This window comes from Salmo salar, chromosome ssa16, assembly GCF_905237065.1.
Source record: "Salmo salar chromosome ssa16, Ssal_v3.1, whole genome shotgun sequence".
NCBI classification, from domain to species: Eukaryota; Metazoa; Chordata; class Actinopteri; order Salmoniformes; family Salmonidae; genus Salmo; species Salmo salar.
Window position 1 is genome coordinate 3,937,102 of NC_059457.1, and position 27,330 is coordinate 3,964,431.

Below are 27,330 nucleotides of genomic sequence, written 5' to 3' on the forward strand. Positions count from 1 at the left end.
GCCGAAAGATTCTAGCCCATTAGCAACTTTGCAGTATATCGTTTTTTTATTTGTTATTACATACAACCGGAAAGCGCCGGTAACTCACCAGCATTACAAGCATTACGACCAGGAATAAGACGTTCCCGAATTGGATGCGTTGATCCCAGGGCAATTGAACTGATTCCAGAGGCTGATCCAAAACACCACCGGCAGAGAAGAGGTATTCGGTGTGGACTCCTAGTCCGACTCAGGAGGCGCGCACACCACCCACCATATTACTTGCTAGTGTTCAGTCTCTGGATAATAAAGTTGACGAGCTCAGGGCGAGGATTTTCTTCCACAGAGACATCAGGGATTGTAACATACTCTGTTTCACGGAAACATGGGTCTCTCGGGTTATACTGTCTGAGTCTGTACAGCCAGTTGGGTTCTCAGTTCATCACGCTGACGGGAATAAAGATCTCTCCGGGAAAAAGAAGAGCGGGGGTGTATGTTTCATGATGAACTACTCATGGTGTGATTGTGATAACATACAGAAAGTCCTTTGGTTCACCCGAACTAGAATACCTCACAATCAAATGTCATCCGTATTACTTACCAAGAGAATTCCCTTCGGGTTATAGTCAGACCCGTGAATATTCCCCCTCAAGCCGATACCACGACGGCCCTCAAAGAACTACACTGGAAACTCTATGCAAACTGGAAACCACATATTCTGAGGCCGCATTTATTGAAGATAGGGATTGAAACAAAGCTAATCTGAGGAAAACGTTTCCGAAGTTCTACCAACACATTGACTGTAGCACTCGCTCTGAGAAAACATTGGACCACTGTTACTCAGCTTTTCGAAATGCCTACAAGACCATCCCCCGCCCTCCCTTTGGCAAATCTGTTCACGACTCCATTTTGCTCCTCCCTTCCCATAGGCGGAAACTCAAACAGGAAGTACCTGTGCTATGGACTATTTAACGCTGGTCTGACCAATCGGAATCCATGCTTCAAGATTGTTTTGAGCACGCAGACAGGGATATGTTTTCCGGGTAGCCTATGACAATATTATCGGCGAATACATGGATGCGGTGACTGAGTTTATCAGGAAATGCATAGGAGATGTTGTACCCACTGTGACTATTAAAACCTACCCAAACCAGGATAGATGGCAAAACTGAAAGCACGAGCCACCGCATTTAACCATGGAAAGGTGACTGGGAATATGGCCGAATACAAAGAGTGTAGTTATTCCCTCCATAATGCAATCAAACAGGCAAAACATCAGAACAGAGACAAAGTGGAGTCGCAATTCAATGTCTCAGACACAAGACCTATGTGGCAGGGTCTACAGACAATCAACGACTACAAAGGGAAAACCAGCCACGTCGCAGACACCGACGTCTTGCTTCTGGATAAGCTAAACACCTTCTTCGCCCGCTTTGAGGATAACACAGTGCCCCCAACACGGCCAGCTACCAAGGACTGTGGGCTCTCCTTCTCTGTTGCCGACGTGAGTAAGACATTTAAGCGTGTTAACCCTCGCAAGGCTGCCGGAACAGACGGCATCCCTAGCTGCGTCTTCAGAGCATGCGCAGACCAGCTGGCTGTAGTGTTTATGGACATATTCAATCTCTCCCTATCCCAGTCTGCTGTCCCCACATGTCCACCATTGTTCCTGTAGCTAAGAAAGCAATGGTAACTGAACTAAATGACTATCGCCCCGTAGCACTCACTTCTGAAGAAAGTGACTGAAGACACTTAAAACCCTCACAAACTTTTAGAGATGCACAATTGAGAGCATCTTGTCGGGCTGTATCACCGCCTGGTACGGCAACTGCATTTCCCGCAATCGCAGGGCTCTCCAGACGGTGGTGCGGTATGCACAACGCAATACCAGGGGCAAACTACCTGCTCTCCAGGACACCTACAGCACCCGATGTCACAGGAAGGCCAAAAGGATCATTGAGGACAACCACCACCCGAGCCACTGCCTGTTCACCCCGCTATCATCCAGAAGGCGAGGTCAGTACAGGTGCGTCAAAGCTGGGACCGAAAGACTGAAAAACAGCTTCTATCTCAAGGCCATCAGACTGTTAAATAGCCATCACTAGCACATTAGAGGCTGCTGCCCTAAATACATAGACTTAAAATCACTGGCCACTAGTCACTTTAATAATGTTTACATATTTTGCACTACTCATCTCATATATATACTGTATTATATTCTATTCTACTGTATTTTATTCTATGCTGCTACGACATTGCTCGTCCAAATATTTATACATGTGTATGTGACCAATACAATTTGATTTGATTTGAATAGTAGATTTTTGCCAGAAAAGAGGGATAGGCCAATGAGTGATATATGTTTCAGTTAACTTGGCTTTTTAGTGTTCATAGAAATGGTTATCAACTGTACCGCAGAGATGGAACGTAAGTCACAAAAAATAGATGTTGTGGTGGCAGCTGCAGAAAAGTACTTGGGGTACGAGAAAAGTTACAGGGTGTATTGAGTGGTAGTGTCTCGTCCTCTCAGGTCGTTGGCCTGGGGTTGGATCAGATAGGGTAGAAGAAGAAGAAGAAGAAGAAGAAGAAGAAGAAGAAGAAGAAGAAGAATGTACACTCCAGTCCAGTGTGTGGCAGTAGTGCACCTTTTGGTTGCCAACCGCCATTAAAAAAAAACATAAGAGTTCACCACTACTTCCTGCAACCAACAACAGCGTGTAGTTGTCGTTGGAGCTCATACAAAATCAAAATGGTAAATATAGACTATACTATGAGGTGTTGGATGAGTATTGATAATATGTAGTTGTGGGGCCAGGCTATCATAAATTGAATTTGAGTAGCTATCATATATTCGCTTTTGTTGGGATTATCCATATAGCTAGCTAGTTAGCAGCTAAGTTAGCTAGCTAACTTGTTAGCCGCTTTTGCTTTGCACTGTTTGACTAGCTATGAATCTAAGTAGCTAGCTATGAGATGGAGCTAATGTGATCAAATGTATACTAATGCTAGCTAGTCTCAACAACACATGTGAATGATATAATTTCAGAGTTTACCGCTGAATCCCAAACCGTTCCTGAATGGTCTTACTGGTAAGCCCGTGATGGTGAAGCTGAAGTGGGGTATGGAATACAAGGGATACCTGGTGTCCGTGGACAGCTACATGAACATGCAGGTACGTAATGTGTGAACATTAAAATACACCATTGTACAGCATGTTCTGGAATGATTACCCAATGTGCACACAATTACATCCAGAGCCATACATATGTACATGTCTGGTTTTGCATTGCCATCTGTAACATATCTATAATAATAGTCAATATCTATAAAGTCTAGCTATAAAAATCTATTGTCTCTGATTATAGTTGGCCAACACTGAAGAGTATGTAGATGGAGCGTTGGCTGGACACCTAGGAGAGGTGCTTGTCAGGTAAGTTCAGTGGAATACTCATTGGTTTACTTGCACTTCACATAGCTTATGATTACACACACATTAGCCTGGTCCCAGATCTGTTTGTGCTGCCTTGTTAACTCCTATTATGGTCATCATAGTTTGGTTTGACAATGACCATAGGAGTTTCAAGACAACACAAACAGACCTGGGACCAGGCTACATGCATATCTCCTCTGATTGTAGAATTAGCCCTTCTCTCTGTCATCGAACCAACCTGCACTGAGCTAACAGTTTCCACGTGTTTCCCCTCCACACAGATGCAACAATGTCTTGTTCATAAGAGGAGTAGAAGAGGAGGAAGAGGATGGGGAAATGAAAGATGCTTGAAAGCTGAATGCTTCAGCAGGCTTCATCTACTTTCTTTATTTTTTTATAATTTTTTTTCCATCTGGTCGCTAATCTTGTTCACTGAATTAGTCCTCATTTTTTTTAATGAAAAATATCTTGTGAAAACAGTTATGTATTTTTTATATGATGATGAACCAAGCTGTTGTGCCCCTCAGGGCACAAGGATAATAAAATTGTGCATATTGCACTTTTCAGGAACATCTTTTTATGGTATTATTTTGTGGTGAGGCAAGAATATTAAACAATTGAGTTACTTTATAATCAAAGTATACAGGACATTTAATTATTGATCTAACTGAAATAACAGACAATGGCACATTTATGAATAGTGCATTTTTGTAAATCCTTCCTTGGCTTAAGCTAGCTAAAATATAGACCTAACATAAAAGCTCATTTATAATCAGTAAATGTGTTCAGATGCCAACCTTATGGCAATTCGATCTGAACTGAAATTAAGAGCTTTCTGGCATGATCATTGTATGTGTATGTCACTGTTTCTCCTAATTTTTAACACAGGGTGGCTTTCCTTAGCCTGGCGGGCTGTTTGGGAAATGTTAGGTACAATTAAAAGTATACTTCAGGCACCACTATACCACTGAATACTCTCCCAAGTATTCAAATACTAATGTCCGTTCGGATATTCAAATAACCGTGCCCATCCTTATTTGTCAGCCCTGTACTCTCCAAAGGAGAAGATCCTGAACTTATGCTCCAGCTCAGAGGTCTTTTCCTCCTCCCTCTGAATGTTGTTTTTCACGATGTCTGTCAGCTGCACCAGTATGTGGGTCTCACTCTTCCTGTATGTTACACAAGTAGATGGACACAGTGTTAGCAGTTAGGCTGAGTGCCAGTCTGCTTTCATATGCCTACTCCAAATGTAGTTGTATTATGTATTCAAAATAAACTATCACATTTACATAAGTATTCAGACCCTTTACTCAGTACTTTGTTGAAGCATCCTTGGGATTGATTACAGCCTCGAGTCTTCTTGGGTATGACGCTACAAGCTTTGCACACCTGTATTTGGTGAGTTTCTCCCATTTTGGATGGGGAGCATCGCTGCACGGCTATTTTCAGGTCTTTCCAGAGATGTTAGATCGGCTTCAAGTCCGGGCTCTGGCTGGGCCACTCAAGGACATTCAGAGACTGCGTTGTCTTGGCTGTGTGATTAGGGTCATTGTCTTGTTGGAAGGTGAACCTTCGCCCCAGTCTGAGGTCCTGAGTGCTCTGGACCAGGTTTTTGAGGATCTCTCTTTACTTTGCTCTGTTCATCTTTCCCTCGATCCTAACTAATCTCCCAGTCCCTGCTGCTAAAAAACATGCTGCCACCACCATGCTTCACCGTAGGGATGGTGCCAGGTTTCCTCCAGATGTGAAGCTTGGCATTCAGGCCAGAGAATCTTGTTTCTCATGGTCAGAGTCTTTAGGTGCCTTTTGGCAAACTCGCAAACGGGCTGTCGTGCCTTTTACTAAGGAGTGGCTTCCGTCTGGCCACTCTACCATAAAGGTCTGATTGGGGGAGTACTGCAGAGATGTTTGTCCTTCTAGAAGGTTCTTCCATATCCATAGAGGAACCCTGGAGCTCTTTCAGAGTGCCAGCTCTAGGAAGAGTCTTGGTGGTTCCTAACTTCTTCCATTTAAGAATGATGGAGGCCACTGTATTCTTGGGCACCTTCAATGCTGCAGAAATGTTTTAGTACCCTTCCCCAGATCTTTACCTCTACACAATCCTGTCTCGGATCTCTACGGCCAATTCCTTTGACCTCATGGCTTGGTTTTTGCTCTGACATGCACTGTCAACTGTGGGACCTTATATAGACAGGTGTGTGCCTTTCCAAATCATGTTCAATCAATTTAATTTACCACTGGTGGACTCCAATCACGTTGTAGAAACATCTCAAGGATGATCAATGTAAACAGGATGCACCTGATCTCAATTTCGAGTCTCATAGCAAATCATCTGAATACTTATGTAAATAAGGTATTTCTGTTTTTTATTTTTAATAAATTTGCAGACATTTCTAAAAACCTGTTTTGCTTTCTCATTATGTGTAAATGAATGATATTTTTTTTTAATGTAATCCATTTCAGAATAAGGCTTTAATGTAACAAATTGTGGAGAAAGTCAAAGGGTTTGAATACTTTCCCATGCACTGTACATATTGGATCAGGCTAGTTAGCAGTCACATATGCAAAGGACAACGCCTTGGTCGTGTTCATTAGGCATGAAACGGAAGAAATGAGGGACTGCTTGGATTTGTCCAATACAAATTGTATGCCCAACTGCCCTTCCTTACATGTTTTCCTGCGTCAGCTGGACGGTTTTGTGGATCTCGTCCGTGGCCGCCTCCTGGAAGTTCGGGATGTAGGGCAGGTTCTGCTCATCCAGGTCAGTCAGCACGTTCAGCTTGTCCCTGGGGTTTACTTTGAGTAACACAACTCTGGCTTCATGGAGGAGAGGAGACCGCAGAGAAAACAAAATGGAAGAGCTTATGATAACACAAATATTAGTCTGGTCCCAGATCTGTTCGTTCTGTCTTGTCAATTCCTATGGTCATGTAGTGGAAGGTAAACCCAGTTTCTGTCTTATTTTGAGAATAGGGCTATGAGTTTATTACGGTAGATATGTTCATTATTACTTTTTTTGCATTAAGGGGTTTACTCAAATTTACCTCCAGGTTTACCCACCTTTTTAAACCACTACCCTGGTTACATATGTCAACAAACACCATACTAAAAATGGTTTATCAATAAAAACAGGAAACTTACATCCAAACCTCGTCACTGAGGCCTCTGCTTTCTCTGGCAGCTCAGGGATGACGGACTCTTGTCTCCCGGTGGAAGATGATGCTTGCTATTGCACTGAAGGTGTCCAATTAAATACACACGCTAGCACTGAATTATTTGCAGTTTTACAACTAATCAATTGATTGACTAATATATTGATTGATCTTATGATAATATAATCAAATTGACCGGTAAAAAAAAATACATGATCCCCATCCTCTTTCCTTCCAATCTGACGTTTTTTTTGTGATTCTTGAATTGCGTCAGGCATAGGATGGACCTTTTTTGTTATCCACTTGCTCGATAACAGCAGCAATGTCTCGAGTCCACCCAATGGCGTAGTAGACATCTCCACAAGGCGGGGGGCCCACGAGCTCTGGAGGACCATGATCCGTCATCTCATACCTATGTTAAAATGTTTGTTTTTTGTTATAAATACCTATGAAAGCAACCCTCCTTTTTAATTTCCACATGTATCAACCGAAGTGTTTGTGTTGTCCAATCTACATGGGTAGTAGGTGAGTCAGACAGACAATATAAACTCAGCAAAAAAAGAAACGTCCCTTTTTCAGGACCCTGTCTTTCAAAGAGAATTTGTAAAAATCTAAATAACTTCACAGATCTTCATTGTAAAGGGTTTAAACACGGTTTCCCATGCTTGTTCAAGGAACCATAAACGATCAATGAACATGCACCTGTGGAACGGTCGTTAAGACACTAACAGCTTACAGACGGTAGGCAATTAAGGTCACAGTTATGAACATTTAGGACACTAAAGAGGCCTTTCTACTGACTCTGAAAAACACCAAAAGAAAGATGCCCAGGGTCCCTGCTCATCTGCGTGAACGTGCCTTAGGCATGCTGCAAGGAGGCATGAGGACTGCAGATGTGGCCATGGCAATAAATTGCAATGTCCGTACTGTGAGACGCTTAAGACAACACTACAGGGAGACAGGACGGACAGCTGATTGTCCTCACAGTGGCAGACGACGTGTAACAACACCTGCACAGGTTCGGTACATCCGAACATCACACCTGCGGGACAGGTACAGGATGGCAACAACAACTGCCCGAGTTACACCAGGAACGCACAATCCCTCCATCAGTGCTCAGACTGTCCGCAATAGGCTGAGAGAGGCTGGACTGAGGGCTTGTAGGCCTGTTGTAAGGCAGGTCCTCACCAGACATCACCGACAACAACATCGCCTATGGGCACAAACCCACCGTCGCTAGACCAGACAGGACTGGCAAAAAGTTGTCTTCACTGTAGCGGTTTTGTCTCACCAGGGGTGATGATTGGATTCGCTTTAATCGTCAAAGGAATGAGCGTTAAACCGAGGCCTGTACTCTGGAGCGGGATCGATTTGGAGGTGGAGGGTCCGTCATGGTCTGGGGCGGTGTGTCACAGCATCATCGGACTGAGCTTGTTGTTATTGCAGGCAACCTCAACGCTGTGCGTTACAGGGAAGACATCCTCCTCCCTCTTGTGGTACCCTTCCTGCAGGCTCATCCTGACATGACCCTCCAGCATGACAATTCCACCAGCCATACTGCTTGTTCTGTGCGTGATTTCCTGCAAGACAGGAATGTCAGTGTTCTGCCATGGCCAGCGAAGAGCCTGGATCTCAATCCCATTGAGCACGTCTGGGACCTGTTGGAATCGAAGGGTGAGAGCTAGGTCCATTCCCCCAGAAAATGTCCGGGAACTTGCAGGTGCCTTGGTGGAAGAGTGGGGTAACATCTCACAGCAAGAACTGGCAAATCTGGTGCAGTCCATGAGGAGGAGATGCACTGCAGTAATTAATGCAGCTGGTGGCCACACCAGATACTGACTGCTATTTTGATTTTGACCCCCCCCCCCTTTGTTCAGGGACACATTAGTCCATTTCTGTTAGTCACATGTCTGTGGAACTTGTTCAGTTTATGTCTCAGTTGTTGAATCTTGTTATGTTCATACATATATTTACATATGTTAAGTGTAATGAAAATAAACGCAGTTGACAGTGAGAGGACATTTCTTTTTTTGCTGAGTTTACATTATATATACAAAAGTATGTGGACACCCCTTCAAATTTGCTGACAGGTGTATAAAATCGAGCACACAGCCATGTAATCTCCATAGACAAACATTGGCAGTAGAATGGCCTTTCCAACAAGTCAGTTCATCACATTTCTGCCCTGCTAAAGCTGCCCCGGTCAACTGTAAGTGCTGTTACTGTGAAGTGGAAACATCTAGGAGCAACAACGGCTAATCCGCGAAGTGGATGCTCACAAGCTCACAGAATGGGACCGCTGAGTGCTGATGCGTGTAGTCCGTAAAAATCCTCTATCCTCAGTTGCAACACACCGAGTTCCAAACTGCCTCTGGAAGCAACATCAGCACAAGAACAGTTTGTCGGGAGCTTCTTGAAATGGGTTTCCATGGCCAAGCAGCCACACATCAGCCTAAGATCACCATGCGTAATGCCAAGCGTTGGCTGGAGTGGTGTAAAGCTCGCCGCCATTGGACTCTGGAGCAATGGAAACACGTTCCCTTTAACATCTGGCAGTCTGGCGGACAAATCTGGGTTTGGCGGATGCCAGGTAACGCTATCGGCCCAAAAAAGTTTGGTGGAGGAGGAATAATGGTCTGGGGCTGTTTTTCATGTTCCAGTTCACTTAGTTCCAGTGAAGGGAAATCTTAACACTACAGCATACAATGACGTTCTAGACGATTCTGTGCTTCGAACTTTGTGGCAACAGTTTGCCCCTTTCCTGTTTCAACATGACAATGCCCCCATGTACAAAGCGAGGTCCATACACAAATGGTTTGTTGAGATCAGTGTGGAAGAACTGCATTGGCCTGCACAGAGCCCTGACCTCAACTTCATCGAACACCTTTGGGATGAATTGGAACGCCGACTGCGAGCCAGGCCTAATCGTCCAACGTCAGTGCCCGACCTCACTAATGATCTTGTGGCTGAATGGAAGCAAGTCCCCTCAGCAATGTCCAACATCTAGTGGGGTGCTTCTGGTCATGTAGTGTAGTTGCATCTAATTAGCCTGTCTCAGAGCTGCCGGCGGCAGCCCGCCTAAGCCTCCTCACCTATTGGCCATCAAGTTCTAAAAAGTTAGGTGAATCAGGTGGAGAGTGGGTGTGTTGTTCAATATGGATTAAGGCAAGACCAAGTGGTGCATATAACACCACAAAAAAGCTTTATCTGATTACCGAAGAACCACATCAGCAAAGCTACTAACTTGTCATCGACTGACGAAACACCATTGCAGGTGGAAGTTAGTAGGCCTACTTATGCAGCAGCTAGCACTAGCAGCCTCCTAGTCCCGACAGAGACCTCACTACACGGGCCGGCCATTGACAGTGGCCTTGCTCCTCTTCTTCCGCACTATTCCCCTCGAGAATAGTGACAGTTACTCTAATGAGAGTGCCGGACCTCCTCCTCCCCCAGAAAACCATGTTAATGACTGCCAGAGACCGAGTTGCGCTCATGAGAGCGAACCCCTCCTGTGAACACTGTAAAGCCTATGAGTGATGAGACGGATAGCCCCGACAGCGTGGAGTCCAAGTTACAATGTGTGTTATAAACCGGTGGTTCGAGCCCTGAATGCTGATTGGCTGAAAGCCATGGTGTATCAGACCGTATAGCATGGGAATTACAAAAAAAATCTATTTACTGCTCCAATTACGTTTGCAACCAGTTTATAATAGCAATAAGGCACCTTGGGGGGTTTGTGGTATATGGTCAATGTACCACGACTAAGGGCTCTATCCAGGCACCCTGCGTTGCATCGTGCATAAGAACAGCTCTTAGCCATGCTATATTGGCCATATACCAAACCTCCTCGGGCCTTATTGCTTAAATATACACTGCGTTTACAAACATTAGGAACACCTGCTCTTTCCATGACATAGACTGACCAGGTGAATCCAGGTAAAAGCTATGATCCTTTATTGATGTTACTTGTTAAATCCTCTTCAATCAGCATAGATGAAGGGGAGGAGACATGTTAATAAGGATCGAGACATGGACTGTGTATGTGTGCCATTCAGAGGGTGAATGGGTAAGACAGAATATTTAAGTGCCTTTAAACAGGGCATGGCATATGCCAGGCGAAATGGTTTGAGTGTATCAAGAACTGCAATGCTGCTGGGCTTTTCACCCTCAACAGTTTTCCGTGTGTATCAAGAATGTTCCACCACGCAAAGGACATCCAGCCAACTTGACCCAACTGTGGGAAGCATTGGAGTCAACATGGGCCAGCATCCATGTGGAACGCTTTCGACACCTTGTAGAGTCCGTGCCCCAATGAATTGAGGCTGTTCTGAGGTGGAAAGGGGGTGCAACTCAATATTAGGAAGGTGTTCTTAATGTTTTGTACACTGTGTAAATAGGCTACCAGCAAAATACTGTATATAGTTAGAGATAGGCTAGACTGCATTGTCTGCATAATAGGAGAGTGCTGAACATAAATACATTGTGATTTAGTTTCGGTATCAGACTAACTTGTGATTTTGTTTGAAGAGCATACAGACTGGCTGCTTACCGCCAGTTCACCCTATGTGCACACGGGATATTTGGATAAGGTGTACAGCAAATCCCTGTGTGTGTGGTCACTTCCATAAGGCGCACATACCCAGAAGCAAGTGGCATCTACATAGGGTTTGAGTTTAAATAAAGCCAGTTAATTTAGTAAATCTAGCCTGCTGTACTCATTTCAAGACACAGATCTAATGCCAGCGCCTTATGTAAAAAATGGTATTAGTTAGCTCGTCCACTATAACAACAAGTTCAAGTGTAACCAGAGAAACTTGCTTGGAAGATACAACTACTTTCGTGCACTTTACCCTCTGGCCCTGTCGCAAGACAAGTGACTTAAACTTGTCATCTCCCGTCTGGATTACTGCAACTCGTTGTTGGCTGGGCTCCCTGCCTGTGAAATTAAACCCCTACAACTCATCCAGAACGCCGCAGCCCGTCTGGTGTTCAACCTTCCCAAGTTCTCTCACGTCACCCCGCTCCTCCGCTCTCTCCACTGGCTTCCAGTCGAAGCTCGCATCCGCTACAAGACCATGGTGCTTGCCTATGGAGCTGTGAGGGGAACGGCACCTCCGTACCTTCAGGCTCTGATCAGGCCCTACACCCAAACAAGGGCACTGCGTTCATCCACCTCTGGCCTGCTCGCCTCCCTACCTCTGAGGAAGCACAGTTCCCGCTCAGCCCAGTCAAAACTGTTCGCTGCTCTGGCACCCCAATGGTGGAACAAGCTCCCTCACGACGCCAGGACAGCGGAGTCAATCACCACCTTCCGGAGTCACCTGAAACCCCACCTCTTTAAGGAATACCTGGGATAGGATAAAGTAATCCTTCTAACCCCCCCTTAAAAGATTTAGATGCACTATTGTAAAGTGGTTGTTCCACTGGATATTATAAGGTGAATGCACCAATTTGTAAGTCGCTCTGGATAAGAGCGTCTGCTAAATGACTTAAATGTAAAATGTAAATGTTAAACTAAACTAGCTTTGGCTGCCATCTATTGTCAATCAATGGTAACTACACTGGGCAGCTTGTTGGCAGACTCAAAGAAGACTGATAATATTAGCAGATGCTTTTATCCAAAGCGAACTGGGTACACGGTAGTGGAAACAGATCACAGAAAGAGGATTACAATGCATAGTAAATGACAGGGTTATTACAAGTTCCAATGTAACAAGAAGAGGATTCACAGGAAAGGCAGTGAAAGGCTGTGGTTGCAAGTCTTTGCCTCATGCACAAGATCAATAGACACTACAACTGTAGCTTACCTAAAAGGAGCAAACAGCAATTGCTACATACGTTTTTGCACTTATAAATGAATGAAATGTACCCATTGACTCTTGAAGAATATGACTTATAAATGTCTCATGAGCTTAGTTCAACTGTCGTACCCCATCAGAACCCAAAATATGAGCTTGTTTTACTCCAACGTTTGTAAAAAAAAATGTTTTTTAAAAAAAGAACATTTAAACAAACACAATATAGCCCCAAAACATGGTTAAAACTATAACTTTGATATCATGGATGGCCAGTCCTTCCACCGATTGCTCTGTCTATTAAATTTCTCCAGCCCCATCCCTGAGCTTTTTACCGAATCAGGGGCATGGAGAACACTTTGTTATCGTTTCTACTGCTGATTGCCGCTTTAAGAAGTTAAGTTGCAGATTAAATACACACCAAAATATGTTACAGATACTATAAAAATGTCCCATCACTCAGACAGTTAATACATAGCAAGCGATCAATAAATCAAATGTATTTTACAAAGCCCTTTTTACATCAAAATAATAACAACCACAGTGGTTGTAGAGGGTGCAACAGTTCAACACCTCAGGAGTAAATGTCAGCTGGCTTTTCATAGCCGAGCATTCAGAGGTCGAGACAGCAGGTCCGGGAGAGAGAGTCGAGACAGCAGGTCCGGGAGAGAGAGTCGAAACAGCAGGTCCGAGACAAGGAAGCACGTCCGTTTAACAGGTCAAATAAATCTGTGGAAAAGCAATTCCACTCCGATTCCCTCTATGGATGGGTGTATCTTTGAATTCGCTGTTTGAATGGCCTGCCCCTTCTCCATTATTGGAACCCCAGTCCGCTTCCCCAAGGTGACCGCCACTCTCTCTTTTTGGGCACTCAAGAGAGTCTGCTGGGATGGTCCTAGATATAAGTTACACAAATCATTTTAGGTAATTTCCTCTCAGCCAGCAGAGAGGAACTACCATCACAAACTGACTGTACCATCTGTACTGTTGACCACAAGGCTATGTGCATAAACTTCTTTCACCCCATATTGTCAACTATTCTTATGTCTACATCTGACATAATATAGCACACTTCCCATTGGCACAGCGGTCAACGATGCAGTCTAGAAGCTCAGACCTGAAACATCATGTCTTCTTCCCCTTGATGGGTTTCACCACAAATGTCCCGGCAGCCTTGGCCAACTCTCGCTTGAAACGGAGCATTCCCTCATTTGTTGTAGCCTGATGTCTGTCCACTGAATAATTGTGGTATAAGGCAGCCACCTGGAGTCTTGCGACATCCCCTGTAGGCCGAACTTGTTCCTCCTGGGCACGTATTTAGTGTACAGGGCATGTACACTCTCAAGTTCACCTATCTGAACACACTTCGTCACCTACAATAGAAAATGAATGTAACTGGAGGTGAATAAGTAGGCTACTACAATTATACCACAACCAATTGATACTCAATCCTTTGGTTGTAGTTGTTCACATAGGAATGCACAAGTAACTAAAACAAGGTTTGAAAAATGCGCTTTTTAATTTACAAAAAATGTTGCAATATATGTCCAGAAATAGTTTAGAGTTTATTTACCTTGGAGATCCTTCAACAATCTCGGGGGGGGGGGGTGCTCACAGCAGTTGAGTGTATCTCCAGTGACCCACTGGTGCTCATTCGTAACGTGGTGAACTGTGAACTGCTCCCACCAGCAGCGGCAGCACAGTACCGCAAGTGGTGCGTTAATGCCCTCTTCCATGGCAGTACCTGAGACAGACAGGGAATAAATGAGACACCTGAGTCGCTGACTTGAATCATCATGATCATATAGTTCTGATCTTACTATCAAATATATGACAGGACCTCTGGCTTCCCGATGGCCACCAGCTTTTTCCTCACACCTTAGGCAATGTGCCAAAGCTCATGTGGATGACTGTCAGTGGCCATGGTTTCAATACTGCATCCATGGGCCTGTTAGGAAAATAATAAAAGCATTATTACTAAAAAGGTACCTGAAACCTCTTCGTACATCCACCAAATACACACTTACAGCCCTTAGGCAAGCTACAAAATATAGGTTAGGCTATAGCTTACCTCAAAATGATTTTAAAATAACTTTTATGTTTCAGCATGCGATTGTTTTTCTTAAATATGTTTAATGTTGTGTATTATGTGTTTTACTAGAGTGTGTTTTGTTGAGCTTGTGTTTTATTTATTTATCGTGTTTTATTTATGTATTGTGTTTTATTTGTAAACGTAAACAGGGCTCTCTTGTAAAAGAGTTTTATTTCAATGTTTACATAAAGGTTAATAAAAAAAAGAATGTGTTGCAGGCATCTCACTAATCCCTCTGTCCAACCAGTAGCCATTCTTCAATTGGGTCACATGCACAGTCTCCTGGGCAGGATCAGGATGGTGTCAGTGCCAAAGAAGGCACGGTGGCCTGGCGAATCACGCCGTGCGTCTCTGTGTGCCGGGTCCACATGTTTAACCTCTGGCACAATGTAGATGCGAGGTTGGTTTGCAAACTGTCGCAGTGACATGGACGCCAGGCTGAGGAGGCAACGTTTCCACAAATGTGGAGTGGGAGCCCGCCAGTTAGGAAGACCAGTGATGGCACCAACAGATTCCCTGCAAACATTTCCCACTCTGGTCTGGGACTCCAAATTCCTCCTGTGGTCCGCAACACACTCGGTCTCTATGGTGATGGAAAAACCATTTATTTTCAGGGATGAACTGATGACACCTGCTCGACATCCTGGCTCATGAACAACTCCTTCAGCATGCTATATTTCGGATCTTGCACACACTCTTCGATAGTATCTCATGGCTCGCACTGTGATGATTGTAATTCTGAGCTCTCAGTTTCATACAGTGGATCCTGGTCTTCCCTCATCTCACTCGCTCTCTCTGTCAGCTCCATCTGTGGCGGATAGGGGCAGGACTCGGTTGTATACTGATTGTGGTGGGCACAATCTAGCTGGGCCTCGAGCTCTTTAGTGATGGCCCCGGTGAACCTCTTCTCCACCGCAGCACAGGAACACTCTGACACCCAGGGGTCAGTTTGGCATGCTGTACTAATCATTATTTCCTGTTGGTAGAAAAAAATCAAGGCATCTGTTAGGCTATAGCTACATTCTTCACAAATCACTATTATGCAGACAATGCAGTCTAGCCTATCTATAACAATATACAGTATTTTGTGTACAAAAGTATATAAAACATTAGGAACAACACTTTAATATTAAGTTGTACCCCCTTTTGCCCTCAGAACTGCCTCAATTCGTCATGGCATGGCCTCTACAAGGTGTCAAAAGCGTTCCACACAGATGCTGGCCCATGTTGACTCCAATGCTTCCCACAGTTGTGTCAAATTGGCTGGATGTCCTTTGGGTGGTGTATTCTTGATACACACATGAAACTGTTGAGCATGAAAAGCCCAGCTGCGTTGCAGTTGTTGACCCAAACTTGTGCGCCTGGCACCTACTAACATACCTGTTCCAAGCCACTTAAATCTTTTGTTATTCATAATCATTTTTTGAATATTCGATGATGGTTGTTGACGTCATCCGCCTATATTCAATGGAGAGAGACAATTTCGATATAAAGTGTTTTTCTCAAAGTTGCCTGGATGTTACGTGTCTTACTTACTTCAGTACACTCATAACAACTTAAGCATTACGAACTTCTATTCGATCAAATAAACCTCGATCAAATAAACCATAAAGCAAATAAGCGCTACCTTTTTTATTGACCAAATTCAAAAATCTCTCATTAACCATACAAAAACTCCTTGCTGGTGGGCGAAACAACAACAAAAACGGATGGAGACAGATTTTCCTCCGAGTTGGGCCTCTATTCCTCTTCCTCCTCAAGGATGACAGATTGTGTCTTCAAATGAACAATAGTCTTAGAAATAACATGGATTTGCATGTACCTCCTACACAGGATGAAAACATTTTCAGGGATTAAGATGTCATCTTGAAAACAAACAAACGTTTTGTTAAGACAACTGAACCCAAATATATTATTTGGCATTAACACGCTAGCTGTCTTTTATTTAACTAGGAAAGTCAGTTAAGAACAAATTCTGATTTACAATGACGGCCTACCGAGGAACAGTGGGTAAACTGCCTTGTTCAGGGACAGAACGACAGATTTTTATCTTGTCAGCTCAGCAATCTTTCAGTTACTGGCACAATGCTCTAACCACTAGCTAGCTAGCTAGCTATCTAATAACAGGGCTACACAGAGAAACTGTGTTGCAATTTTAGTTGCAGTTGAGTTGCTTGCTAGTTGCTGGAGGTGATACACAAAGTGGCGCTGACCACAGCTCAATAAACCCTGTTGACAATCAAAATACTAAATATAGAGATGCTTTTATGTTAATAAATGCACATGTTTGAATACATCTCTTTGCTTAGCTTTACTTCCTGAAGTGCTTCCATTCCCCTTTAAAGCTGCTCTATGGATTGTAAATACTGTACTGTGTGAGAGAGAGAAGGTCCCTTATGAAAAAAAGATTGCAGTCAGAGTGCTGTATAACTCCAGTTAAAATGCACTATAACTGCAATATGCTGCAAATACTGTGTCAACAGAACACCGTTTTTTTACCACAGTAATTTTGCACTGCAGTTACTCTGCAATTACTGCGTCCAAAAAACCACAGTCGACTGTAGTTACTGCACTTTTACTGCAGTTTCAAAACTGCAATCTTTTTTTGTAATGGGTGTTTGGGCACTGTAGGATTCTTGAATCAGTTTGGCTCATTGGACAGGTCAGCTTGTGTGGCCTACAACTTCGCGGCTGAGCCGTTGTTGCTCCTAGACGTTTCCACTTCACAATAACAGCACTTACAGTTGAACAGGGCAGCTCTAGCAGGGCAGAAATTTTATAAACTGGCAGGAGAATGGCCTTCCTGTAGATCTCAGTGACTTTCAACGTGGCACTGTCATAGGATGCCACCTTTCCAACAAGTCAATGTTTGTCTATGGAGATTGCTCAATTTTATACACCTGTCAGCAACGGGTGTGGCTGAAATAGCCAAATCCACAAATGTTGTATTTGAATTTATTATGGATCCCCATTAGCTGCTGCCAAAGCAGCCGCTACTCTTCCTGGGGTCCAGCAAAATTAAGGCAGTTTATACAATTTTAAAAACATTACAATACATTCACAGATTTCACAACACACTGTGTGCCCTCAGGCCCCTACTCCACCACTACCACATATCTACATTACTAAATCCATGTGTGTATATAGTGTGTATGTCATCGTGTGTGTGTGTGTGTGTGTGTGTGTGTGTGTGTGTGTGTGTGTGTGTGTGTGTGTGTGTGTGTGTGTGTGTGTGTGTGTGTGTGTGTGTGTGTGTGTGTGTGTGTGTGTGTGTGTGTGTGTGTGTGTGTGTGTGTGTGTGTGTGTGTGTGTGTGTGTGTAGGCATCTGTCTGTGCCAATGTTTGTGTTGCTTCACAGGCCCTGCTGTTCCATAAGGTGTTTTTTTTATCCGTTTTTTAAATCTAATTTTACTGCTTGCGTCAGTTACTTGATGTTGAATAGTTCCATTTAGTCATGGCTCTATGATTTGAAGGGGTGTCCACTGATTTGAAGTATATATAGTGTATTCAGCAGCAGGAGTGTTTTGGGCAAAAACTGGTTGAATTAATGTAGTTTTCACATAATTTATACCAACATAAATCTATTCGATGATGTTGACTTAATGTGGGAAACTGATTGGATTTGCAGAAAGTCATCAACATAAGGGCATTTCGTATTTTTCACAACTTTTAACCTAAATCCAATTGACATGGTGACATTTTTTCTTTTCACGTCGAATTCACGTTAGTTGACAACTCAATGTAAATGTAAAATGTTATGTTGAACTGACGTCTTTGCCCTTTTTATCTTCACTGAAAGAACATAAAATACAAACATTGCTATTGATGGTATCATAAAATGTCAACAAATAATGTTTTGGTATAAATCTGCTTGAATATTTCCAACAAATGAACAGCAGTAAATGCAACTTTATATCAGGCATTCTCAGAGGGAAGTGAAGAGGGGAGTGAATGTACATTTCCATTTTGTGTTCAGAAGAGGTGCTATAAGCTACCTTACAATAATTCATACCTGAGGGAATCGATTACAAATAAGTTGAGTTTGCAGTCAGAAAAAGCCAATACCGACTCTGTCTTCAAAATGTTTGATTTTTGCATTTGTCTGAATAGGAATCTGATGTTGCATTGTAATTCAGTTTAGCTGCAAGTTTGCTAACAAATGTAGGCTACAGTGTGGTTATTGATTTATACAGAATAATGCCTAGATCCCCGGGGTCTGATTTTCATCCAGCCTACTTACCTGAACTGTATCTAAATATCTTTCCGATGTGAAATGTCAAACTTTCACCTGAATCCTCAATGTTTGATTTGTTCCAATCTCTGCACATGAGAATGAAATCATTGACACACGTTTCGAATGTAAACTATTCATGCAACATTTCACACTAGTTACACACGACTGCGTGGCTGCGAATTACTTCAACACCATTAAGTTTGCTGATGACACAACAGTGGTGGGCCTGATCACCGACGACGACGAGACAGCCTATAGGGTGAAGGTCAGAGACCTGGCCCTGTGGTGCCAGGACAACAACCTCTCCCTCAACGTGATCAAGACAAAGGAGATGATTGTGGACTACAGGAAAAAGAGGACCGAGCACGCCCCCATTCTCATCGACGGGGCTGCAGTGGAGCAGGTTGAGAGCTTCAAGTTCCTTGGTGTCCACATCACCAACAAACTAACATGGTCCAAGCACACCAAGACAGTCGTGAAGAGGGCACGACAAAACCTATTCCCCCTCAGGAGACTGAAAAGATTTGGCATTGGTCCTCAGATCCTCAAAAGGTTCTACAGCTGCACCATCAAGAGCATCCTGACTGGTTGCATCACTGCCTGGTATGGTAACTGCTTGGCCTCCGACCGCAAGGAAGGCCCTAAAAATTATCAAAGACTCCAGCCACCCTAGTCATAGACTGTTCTCTCTGCTACCGCACGGCAAGTGGTACCAGAGCGCCAAGTCTAGGTCCAAGAGGCTTCTAAACAGCTTCTACCCCCCAAGCCATAAGACTCCTGAACACCTGATCAAATGACTACCCAGACTATTTGCATTGCCCCCCCCCCTTTTACACCGCTGCTACTCTGTGTTGTTATCATCTATGCATAGTCACTTTAATAACTCTACCTACATGTACATACTACCTCAACTAACCGGTGCCTCCGCACATTGACTCTGTACCAGTACCCCCCCTGTATACAGTTTCGCTATTGTTATTTTACTGCTGCTCTTTAATTACTTGTTACTTTTATTTCTTATTCTTATCCATATATTTTTTAACTGCATTGTTGGTTAGGGGGTTGTAAGTAAGAATTTCACTGTAAGGTGTGACTAATAAAATTGGATTTGATTTGTATAACTTAAACTCAATCTTCTATTTCCACCATGTATCCCTACAGAGGTAGCTTAGGCCTACATTTTTTCTCTTGAAATTAAATTAAAACCAGTGCCAATTTACCAGTGTGGATAATATTACCTAATTTCATGTAAATATCATTTACATACTGTATTCTAATCACACTCAATTGGGTGCAATGGGGTGGTTTCTCTCCATGCCATAAAATAGCATGGTACAGCATTATGTCTTGCACAGAAACTTATTCAGTTGCATTTCTCAGAAAATACATATTTACACAGTTCCTGTGTTTGACAGTTGGCCCCTAGTGTGTTTCTTTTGAAGTAAACCTGTTCTACCACCAACTCCCAAATCCACTTGAGTGAGAGTGATAAAAATCCAGTTGTTGGATATTTATTGTAGAATTTCAATGGATCATTGTATTACTATAACATTATCATGTGATTTCTCATTTATGGAGTGCCAAAGCAGTGGTATTCTAACATTTTCACGGGGACCCAATTTTTTTCCACTAGAATTTCTGGGGACCCCATTTTTTCCCCAACAAATGTATTGCGACCCCACCCCAAATCTAATGACCCAGCCTTTCAATCTGCACATTTAGATCGTTACATCAACGAATGACCTACAATTCATTGCATTTTCATCTCTTATCAAAATGAAAATGAACCAATAAATACAATTTTATTGAGTAAATATATCCTTCATATTATCTTTCTCAAAAACGTCTGTATATTGCCCCATACATTAATCCATATTTTGCATAAACATGAAGAATACAGTGTGGACATGTAGGCCTAATGTTGTAAGAATCTTCCGAATTTTCGGTTTATCTTCAGTTACGGGGAAACACCAGTGTAAAAATGCAAAATAGAATAACCAAATCCATTTTCAGTGCCGATTGAAAACATATTTGTTTACTGTTTTAAATTCTTCAGGTGGACATTGAAGGTTTGAATTCCTTATTTAGGGATAGATTCAATCCGTATCGTGGAAGTATCGTAGAACATCCCCATTATAGTTCGATTGAAATGAAAACAATGTTCACGCAGACTGCATTCATGGTTCAATTGGAAATTACGTTCAAACTTATTTAGGATCTTCCACAACAATTACGTGATAAGGATGGAATCCAGCCCTCACTCTAATTACAAAGTAACTTCTGTGTAAATGTTTTTATCATTTCACATTGCTATGTGAGTAATTGATTAAATTTGAATACATTAAATCATGCTCTATCTATACAGAATAAAATATAAACACAACATGTAAAGTGTTTCATGATCTGAAATAAAAGATTCCAGGAATTTTCAATACGCACAAAAAGCTTTGTGCACAAATTTGTTTGCATCCCTGTTAGTGAGTATTTCTCCTTTGCCAAGATAATCCATCCACCTGACAGGGATGGCATATCAGCTGATTAAACAGCATGATCATTACAAAGGTGCACCTTGTGCTGGGGACAATAAAAGGTCACTTTAAAAACGTGTAGTTTTGTCACACAACACAATGCTACAGATGTCGCAAGTTTTGAGGGAGCTGGCGTGGTTGCAGGAATGTCCACCAAGGCTGTTGCCAGAGAATTTGTTGTTGATTTCTCTACCATAAGCAGCCAACAACATTGTTTTAGAGAATTTTGGTAGTACTTCCAACTGGCCTCACAACTGCAGACCACGTGTAACCACGCCAGCCCAGGACCTTCACATCCAGCTTCTTCACCTGCGGGATCGTCTGAGACCAGCCACCCGGACAGCTGATGAAACTGTGGGTTGCAAAACTGAAGAATCTCTGCACAAACTGCGTGCTCGTCGTCCTCACCAGAGTCTTGACCTGACTGCAGTTCGGCGTCGTAACCGACTTCAGTGGACAAATGCTCACCTTCGATGGCCACTGGCACGTTGGAGAAGTGTGCTCTTCACAAATGAATCCCGGTTTCAACTGTACCGGGCAGATAGCAGAAAGCATGTATGGTATCGTGTGGGCGAGCGGTTTGCTGATGTCAACGTTATGAACAGAGTGCCCCATGGTAGAGGTAGGGTTATGGTATGGGCAGGCATAACCTACAGACAAAGAAACACAATAGCATTTTACCAATGGCAAGGTGAATGCACAAAGTATCAGTATCTGGTGTGAGAAGATCCTGAGGCTCATTGTCGTGCCATTCATCCGCCGCCACCTCATGTTTCAGCATGATAATGCACAGCCCCGTGTCGCAAGGATCTGAACTCAATTCCTGGAAGCTGAAAATGTCCCAGTTCTTCCATGGCCTCACCAGACATGTCACCCATTGATCACGTTTGGGGTGCTCTGGAACGACGTGTACGACAGCGTGTTCCAGTTCCCAATATCCAGCAACTTCACACAGCCATTGAAGAGGAGAGGGACGACATTCCACAGGCCACAAATAACAGCCTGATTAACTCTATGCAAAGGAGATGTGTCGCGCTACATAAGACAAATGGTGGTCACACCAGATACTGATTTTTGTTCAGTATAGTTTCGGTGACGAATAAGATTACAAATCTACTGTCTAGCCAAAAATCAATGCAGGAGTTATCCGACAACTCCTTATTCAAAACTAATATAGAATAAATAATTATTATTGCAGTGGCTGGGGTTGCGGAAGGAAGAAAACATTTATCTGAAATACAGAGAGACAATACATTTAGTCAAAGATGATATTAACGATGATTTCACTCGAGTCGGACTCGTTTCCATGGTGATGAGAAGGCAGTAGGAGAGATGGGGCGGGACTCAGGAAGGAACTCCATCCTATACTTAAGCAATAAGGCCCGAGGGTGAGGAGACGATGTGGGAGACAGAGGGTGAGGAGAGAACAAGGGAGTCAGAGGGTGGAGTAGAAGACATGGAGGCAGAGGGTGGGGGAGAAGAGGGAGGAGAATTGATGGGAGGAGAAGAGACGGAAGGCAGATGGTGTAGGAGAAGAGGTGGACGCAGAAAGGGGGAGCGAGTCAGGGGAGCAGGAGCCAGAGAACGATGAGAAGAGGGGTCACAGGAAGAAGAGGAACATTGGATAAATATTAACCAATGTGCTCAATAAATTCAGGGGACTGAGATGTGCGTTACAGTGTGTACACTCTGGCCCGATCTGTTTGACTTACTTTGGTTACACTACGTACAAGGTCATAGACCTTCTCCAATGGTGTTGTGGTAAGCAGGGGGTGGAAGAACTCGATGCCCTGGCAGGCAGCTCCATAGCAAGAACTGTAGGGGGAGGTAGAGGGACAGGTTACGACCATTCATCACAGAATAACACATCATTCACATTAAGACGTTTTTTTCTGATTGGATGTGGATCATCCGGAAGAGTACTATACAAGTTATTATACAGGATAAAATGTACTACAATTCTTATTTCATTTTGTATTAATGGTCAACGCACAGAAATATACCAAAATTGTCACGTCCTGGCCAGTATAAAGGTTAATTAGTATTGTAGTTTGGTCAGGACGTGGCAGAGGGTATTCGTTTTATGTGGTTCGGGGTGGTGTGTTTGTTGAAGGGGCATTTGATTTAGTATTCCGGGGTTTTTTGGCACTGTTTGGTTTCCATGTATTCTATGTTTAGTCTAGTATGTCTGGTTCTATGTTTGGTTAATTGGGGTTGGGACTCTCAGTTGAAGGCAGGTGTTGTCTATCTGCCTTTGATTGAGAGTCCCATATATTAACAGTCGTCATCAGAGCTGCCCGCCAGTCAACAGTCGTCATCAGTGCTGCCCGCCAGTCAACAGTCGTCATCAGAGCTGCCCGCCATCAGAGCTGTTTGTGATTTGTGGGTGATTGTTCTGTGTTAGCCTTGTGCCTTACCAGACTGTTTTTGTTGATCGTTCGTTCTTTGTTATTTTGGTGTTCATTTTGTATTTATTAAAAAGCAAGATGAGCATACACATACCTGCTGCGTTTTGGTCCTCCTTCACCGACGACAATCGTGACAAAAATAGAGAACAATAAAAAGTATTTTAACTCTGTAATTTATTCTGTTTGTATGAACTCCGCTACTGCTGTTGTCAGAATCACTGTAAAGTTACATACTGAGAATATCCACTGTCAGTAGAAGTAAGCCTAGGACATTTTCAAAATAACTGGATCAATGTTTCCCAATTCAGACTAAGCTGAACAACCCTTCAACTATGTAAACATCAGTATGAGCCTCATTAGCTTCCAGTTTTTTGCTGCTCACTATTTACATTACCATAATACTACTCATGATCAAAAGCAGATAACGTTTTGGTTTTGAATGAGTGATCAATTTGATACTCACAGCTCGTGAACGGGAAAACTATTCAACAATTAATTGAAACCTTGTGCAGACATGCCCCAGCCCAGACTAGAACCAATGAAAATATTTCCTTATTTTTCCTGTTTGTATATGTCACACCCTGATTTGTTTTACCTGTCTTTGTGCTTGTCTGCACCCCCTCCAGGTGTCGCCCATCTTCCCCAGTGTATTTATACCTGTGTTCTCTGTTTGTCTGTTGCCAGTTTGTTTTGTTCGTCAAGCCTACCAGCAGTTTTCCCCTTGCGCATGTCTGTTTCTAGTTACTGGTTTCCCGGTTTTGAGCATTCTGTCTTCCCTGAGCCTGCCTCCTGTTCTGTACCTTGTCACATCACACTGGATTATTGACCTCTGCCTACTCTGACCCTGAGACTGCCTGCCATAATCTACCGTTTGGACTCTGATCTGGATTACCAACCTCTGCCTGCCTTTGACCTGTTCTAGTAGTAAACATTTGATACTGCATCTGGGTCTTCCCTAAAACATGATAGTATAATTTCAAATCAAAAGTGCTGGAGTACAGAGCCAAAACAACAAAACATGTGTCACTGTGCTAATACTTTTGGAGCTAACTGTATTAATCTCAACTTTGGCAGCTGTGTGGTTAAAAAGAAAGGCATATACCACAGTTGACGTCAGAAGTTTACATACACCTTAGCCAAATACATTTAAAAACTTCATTTTTCACAATTCCTGACATTTAATCCTTGTAAAAATTCCCTGTCTTAGGTCAGTTAGGATCACCAGTTTATTTTAAGAATGTGAAATGTCAGAATAATAGCAGAGAGAATTATTTATTTCAGCTTTTATTTCTTTCATCACGTTCCCAGTGGGTCAGAAGTTTACATACACTCAATTAGTATTTGGTAGCATTGCCGTTAAATTGTTTAACTTGGGTCAAATGTTTCCGGTAGCCTTCCACAAGCTTCCCACAATAAGTTGGGTGAAATTTGGCCCATTCCTCCTGACAGAGCTGGTGTAACTGAGTCATGTTTGTAGGCCTCCTTGCTCTCACACGCGTTTTCAGTGCTTCAATATATCCACATACTTTTCCCTCATGATGCCATCTATTTTGTGAAGTGCACCAGTCCCTCCTTTAACAAAGCACCCCCACAACATGATGCTGCCACCCCGTGCTTCACGGTTGGGATGGTGTTCTTCGGCTTACAAGCCTCCCCCTTTTCCTCCAAACATAACGATGGTCATTATGGCCAAACAGTTCTATTTTTGCTTCCTCAGACCAGAGGACAATTCTCCAAAATGTACGATCTTTGTCCCGATGTGCAGTTGCAAACCGTAGTCTGGCTTTTTTATGGCAGTTTTGGAGCAGTGGCTTCCTTGCTGAGCGGCCTTTCAGGTTATGTTGATATAGGACTTGTTTTACTGTGGATATAGATACTTTTGTACCGATTTCCTCCAGCATCTTCACAAGGTTCTTTGCTGTTGTTCTGGGATTTATTTGCACTTCTCGCACCAAAGTACGTTCATCTCTAGGAGACAGAACGCGTCTTCTTCCTGAGCGGTATGATGGCTGCGTCGTCCCATGGTGTTTATACTTGCATACTATTGTTTGTACAGATGAATGTGGTACCTTCAGGCATTTTTAAATTGATCCCAAGAATGAACCAGACTTGTGGAGGTCCACATTTTTTTTCTGAGGTCTTGGCTGATTTCTTTTGATTTCCCCATGATGTCAAGCAAAGAGGCACTGAGTTTGAAGGTAGGCCTTGAAATACATCCACAGGTAGACCTCCAATTGACTCAAATGATGTCAATTAGCCTACCAAAAGCTTCTAAAGCCATGACATAATTTTCTGGAATTTTCCAAGCTGTTTAAAGGCACAGTCAATTTAGTGTATGTAAACTTCTGACCCACTGGAATTGTGATACAGTGAATTATAAGTGAAATAATCTGTCTGTAAACAATTGTTGGAAAAATTACTTGTGTCATGAACAAAGTAGATGTCCTAACCGACTTGCCAAAACTATAGCTTGTTAACAAGAAATTTGTGGAGTGGTTGAAAAAACGAGTTCTAATGACTCCAACCTAAGTGTATGTAAACTTCTCACTTCAACTGTATGTCCTCTATCGTCTCACTTAGTTCTAAAAGACAGAAAAACTCAGAACTAGGTCCACCAGAATCCTTTGATACCTTTACTGGGTAAAGGAAGGAAGTTCCCTCCAGAGATGGTCTCCCCTCTCTCTGCAAACCCCCTCTCTATCTGATTCAGACATTAAGGATAAAACTAGCACTGAAGGTAAGAATTGTCAAATTTGGTTTGGGGAATAGTTGGTGAATAGTTCACACACACACGCACAACACAGCGAAGGACAGTGGCAGTGGCGCTGTTGGCAGTGGCGCTGTTGATCTCTGTATTGATCATTTTCTGGGCAAAGTCTATTGTGTTGTTGGCAGTACCGTACTGGGAATACTAGGACGCAAGGAGAGAATACAGACAAGGTTGAAACATTGAAATAGAATGGGATATTCTAGCCATTCTAGTCATTTTATTTCTATTGGTTGAACTCTGACCCCCATATTAAGTCACCTGAGGAGTATAGTGTAGGCATCCTGGACACCAGAACCGATGGCTCTCTGCATAGAGAAAGACGAAGAAAAATATGACTTTATTGTCCAATGACTACTTTATCCTAACTCCTCTAAAAGACACACACGGACGCACACACACACACACACAAACACAGGCACACACACACACACAGATTGGAGAGGTCGGAGCAGAGGGTCTGCCGTATTACAGCACCCTAATCCATTCACTCACCTGCGATCTCTGAGGGGTGGTGGTCTGAGTCCAGTAGGGTGCGGAACCTCCTGGCCACTTCTATCTGTCCTGGATGGGGCCACAGGGCGTGGATATCTGGAATGATGGAGGACTGAGTTAGCATAGCATAAGAACATCAGTCTCTTTTCGATCAGCTGTTGTGGTTGGCAGTTGGTAAGAGTGTTAGAAATGCCAATGTTGTGGGTTTATGTCCCGCAGTGATTACTTACACACACACAAAGGGCTAGATTCTATAGATCCATGCTAACCGACATTCACATAGCGGTTGTTTTGGCGGTGTCGGAGGTGGAACTGCACTAGAGCTGTCAAATTCACAATGCTTGCATTACCTTATCGCACCTTACCTCGATTAGACTGATATATAAATCCTCCCATTAAAATTAACATGGAAACATGCATTATTTAATCAACAGAGCCTACACTTTCGAT

At 43.1% G+C, this 27,330-nt stretch overlaps 1 protein-coding gene and 1 long non-coding RNA gene across 2 annotated transcripts; one reads left to right on the top strand and one right to left on the bottom strand.

Annotated features, from left to right (window-relative positions):
- Positions 1 to 2,511: 2,511 nt before the first annotated feature.
- On the top strand, positions 2,512 to 4,697 carry LOC106573056 (small nuclear ribonucleoprotein F). The gene is made up of 4 exons (XM_014147706.2): positions 2,512 to 2,731; positions 3,026 to 3,151; positions 3,345 to 3,409; positions 3,691 to 4,697. Exons 1-4 carry the CDS (start codon positions 2,729 to 2,731, stop codon positions 3,758 to 3,760), a joined length of 264 nt encoding a protein of 87 aa, XP_014003181.1. The 5' UTR covers positions 2,512 to 2,728; the 3' UTR covers positions 3,761 to 4,697.
- Positions 4,698 to 21,393: 16,696 nt separating this feature from the next.
- On the bottom strand, positions 21,394 to 24,251 carry LOC106573147 (uncharacterized). The gene is made up of 3 exons (XR_006759656.1): positions 24,214 to 24,251; positions 23,713 to 23,731; positions 21,394 to 23,025 (listed from the first exon to the last, which is right to left on the bottom strand). It is a non-coding gene; the product is annotated as an uncharacterized lncRNA (long non-coding RNA).
- Positions 24,252 to 27,330: the final 3,079 nt, after the last annotated feature.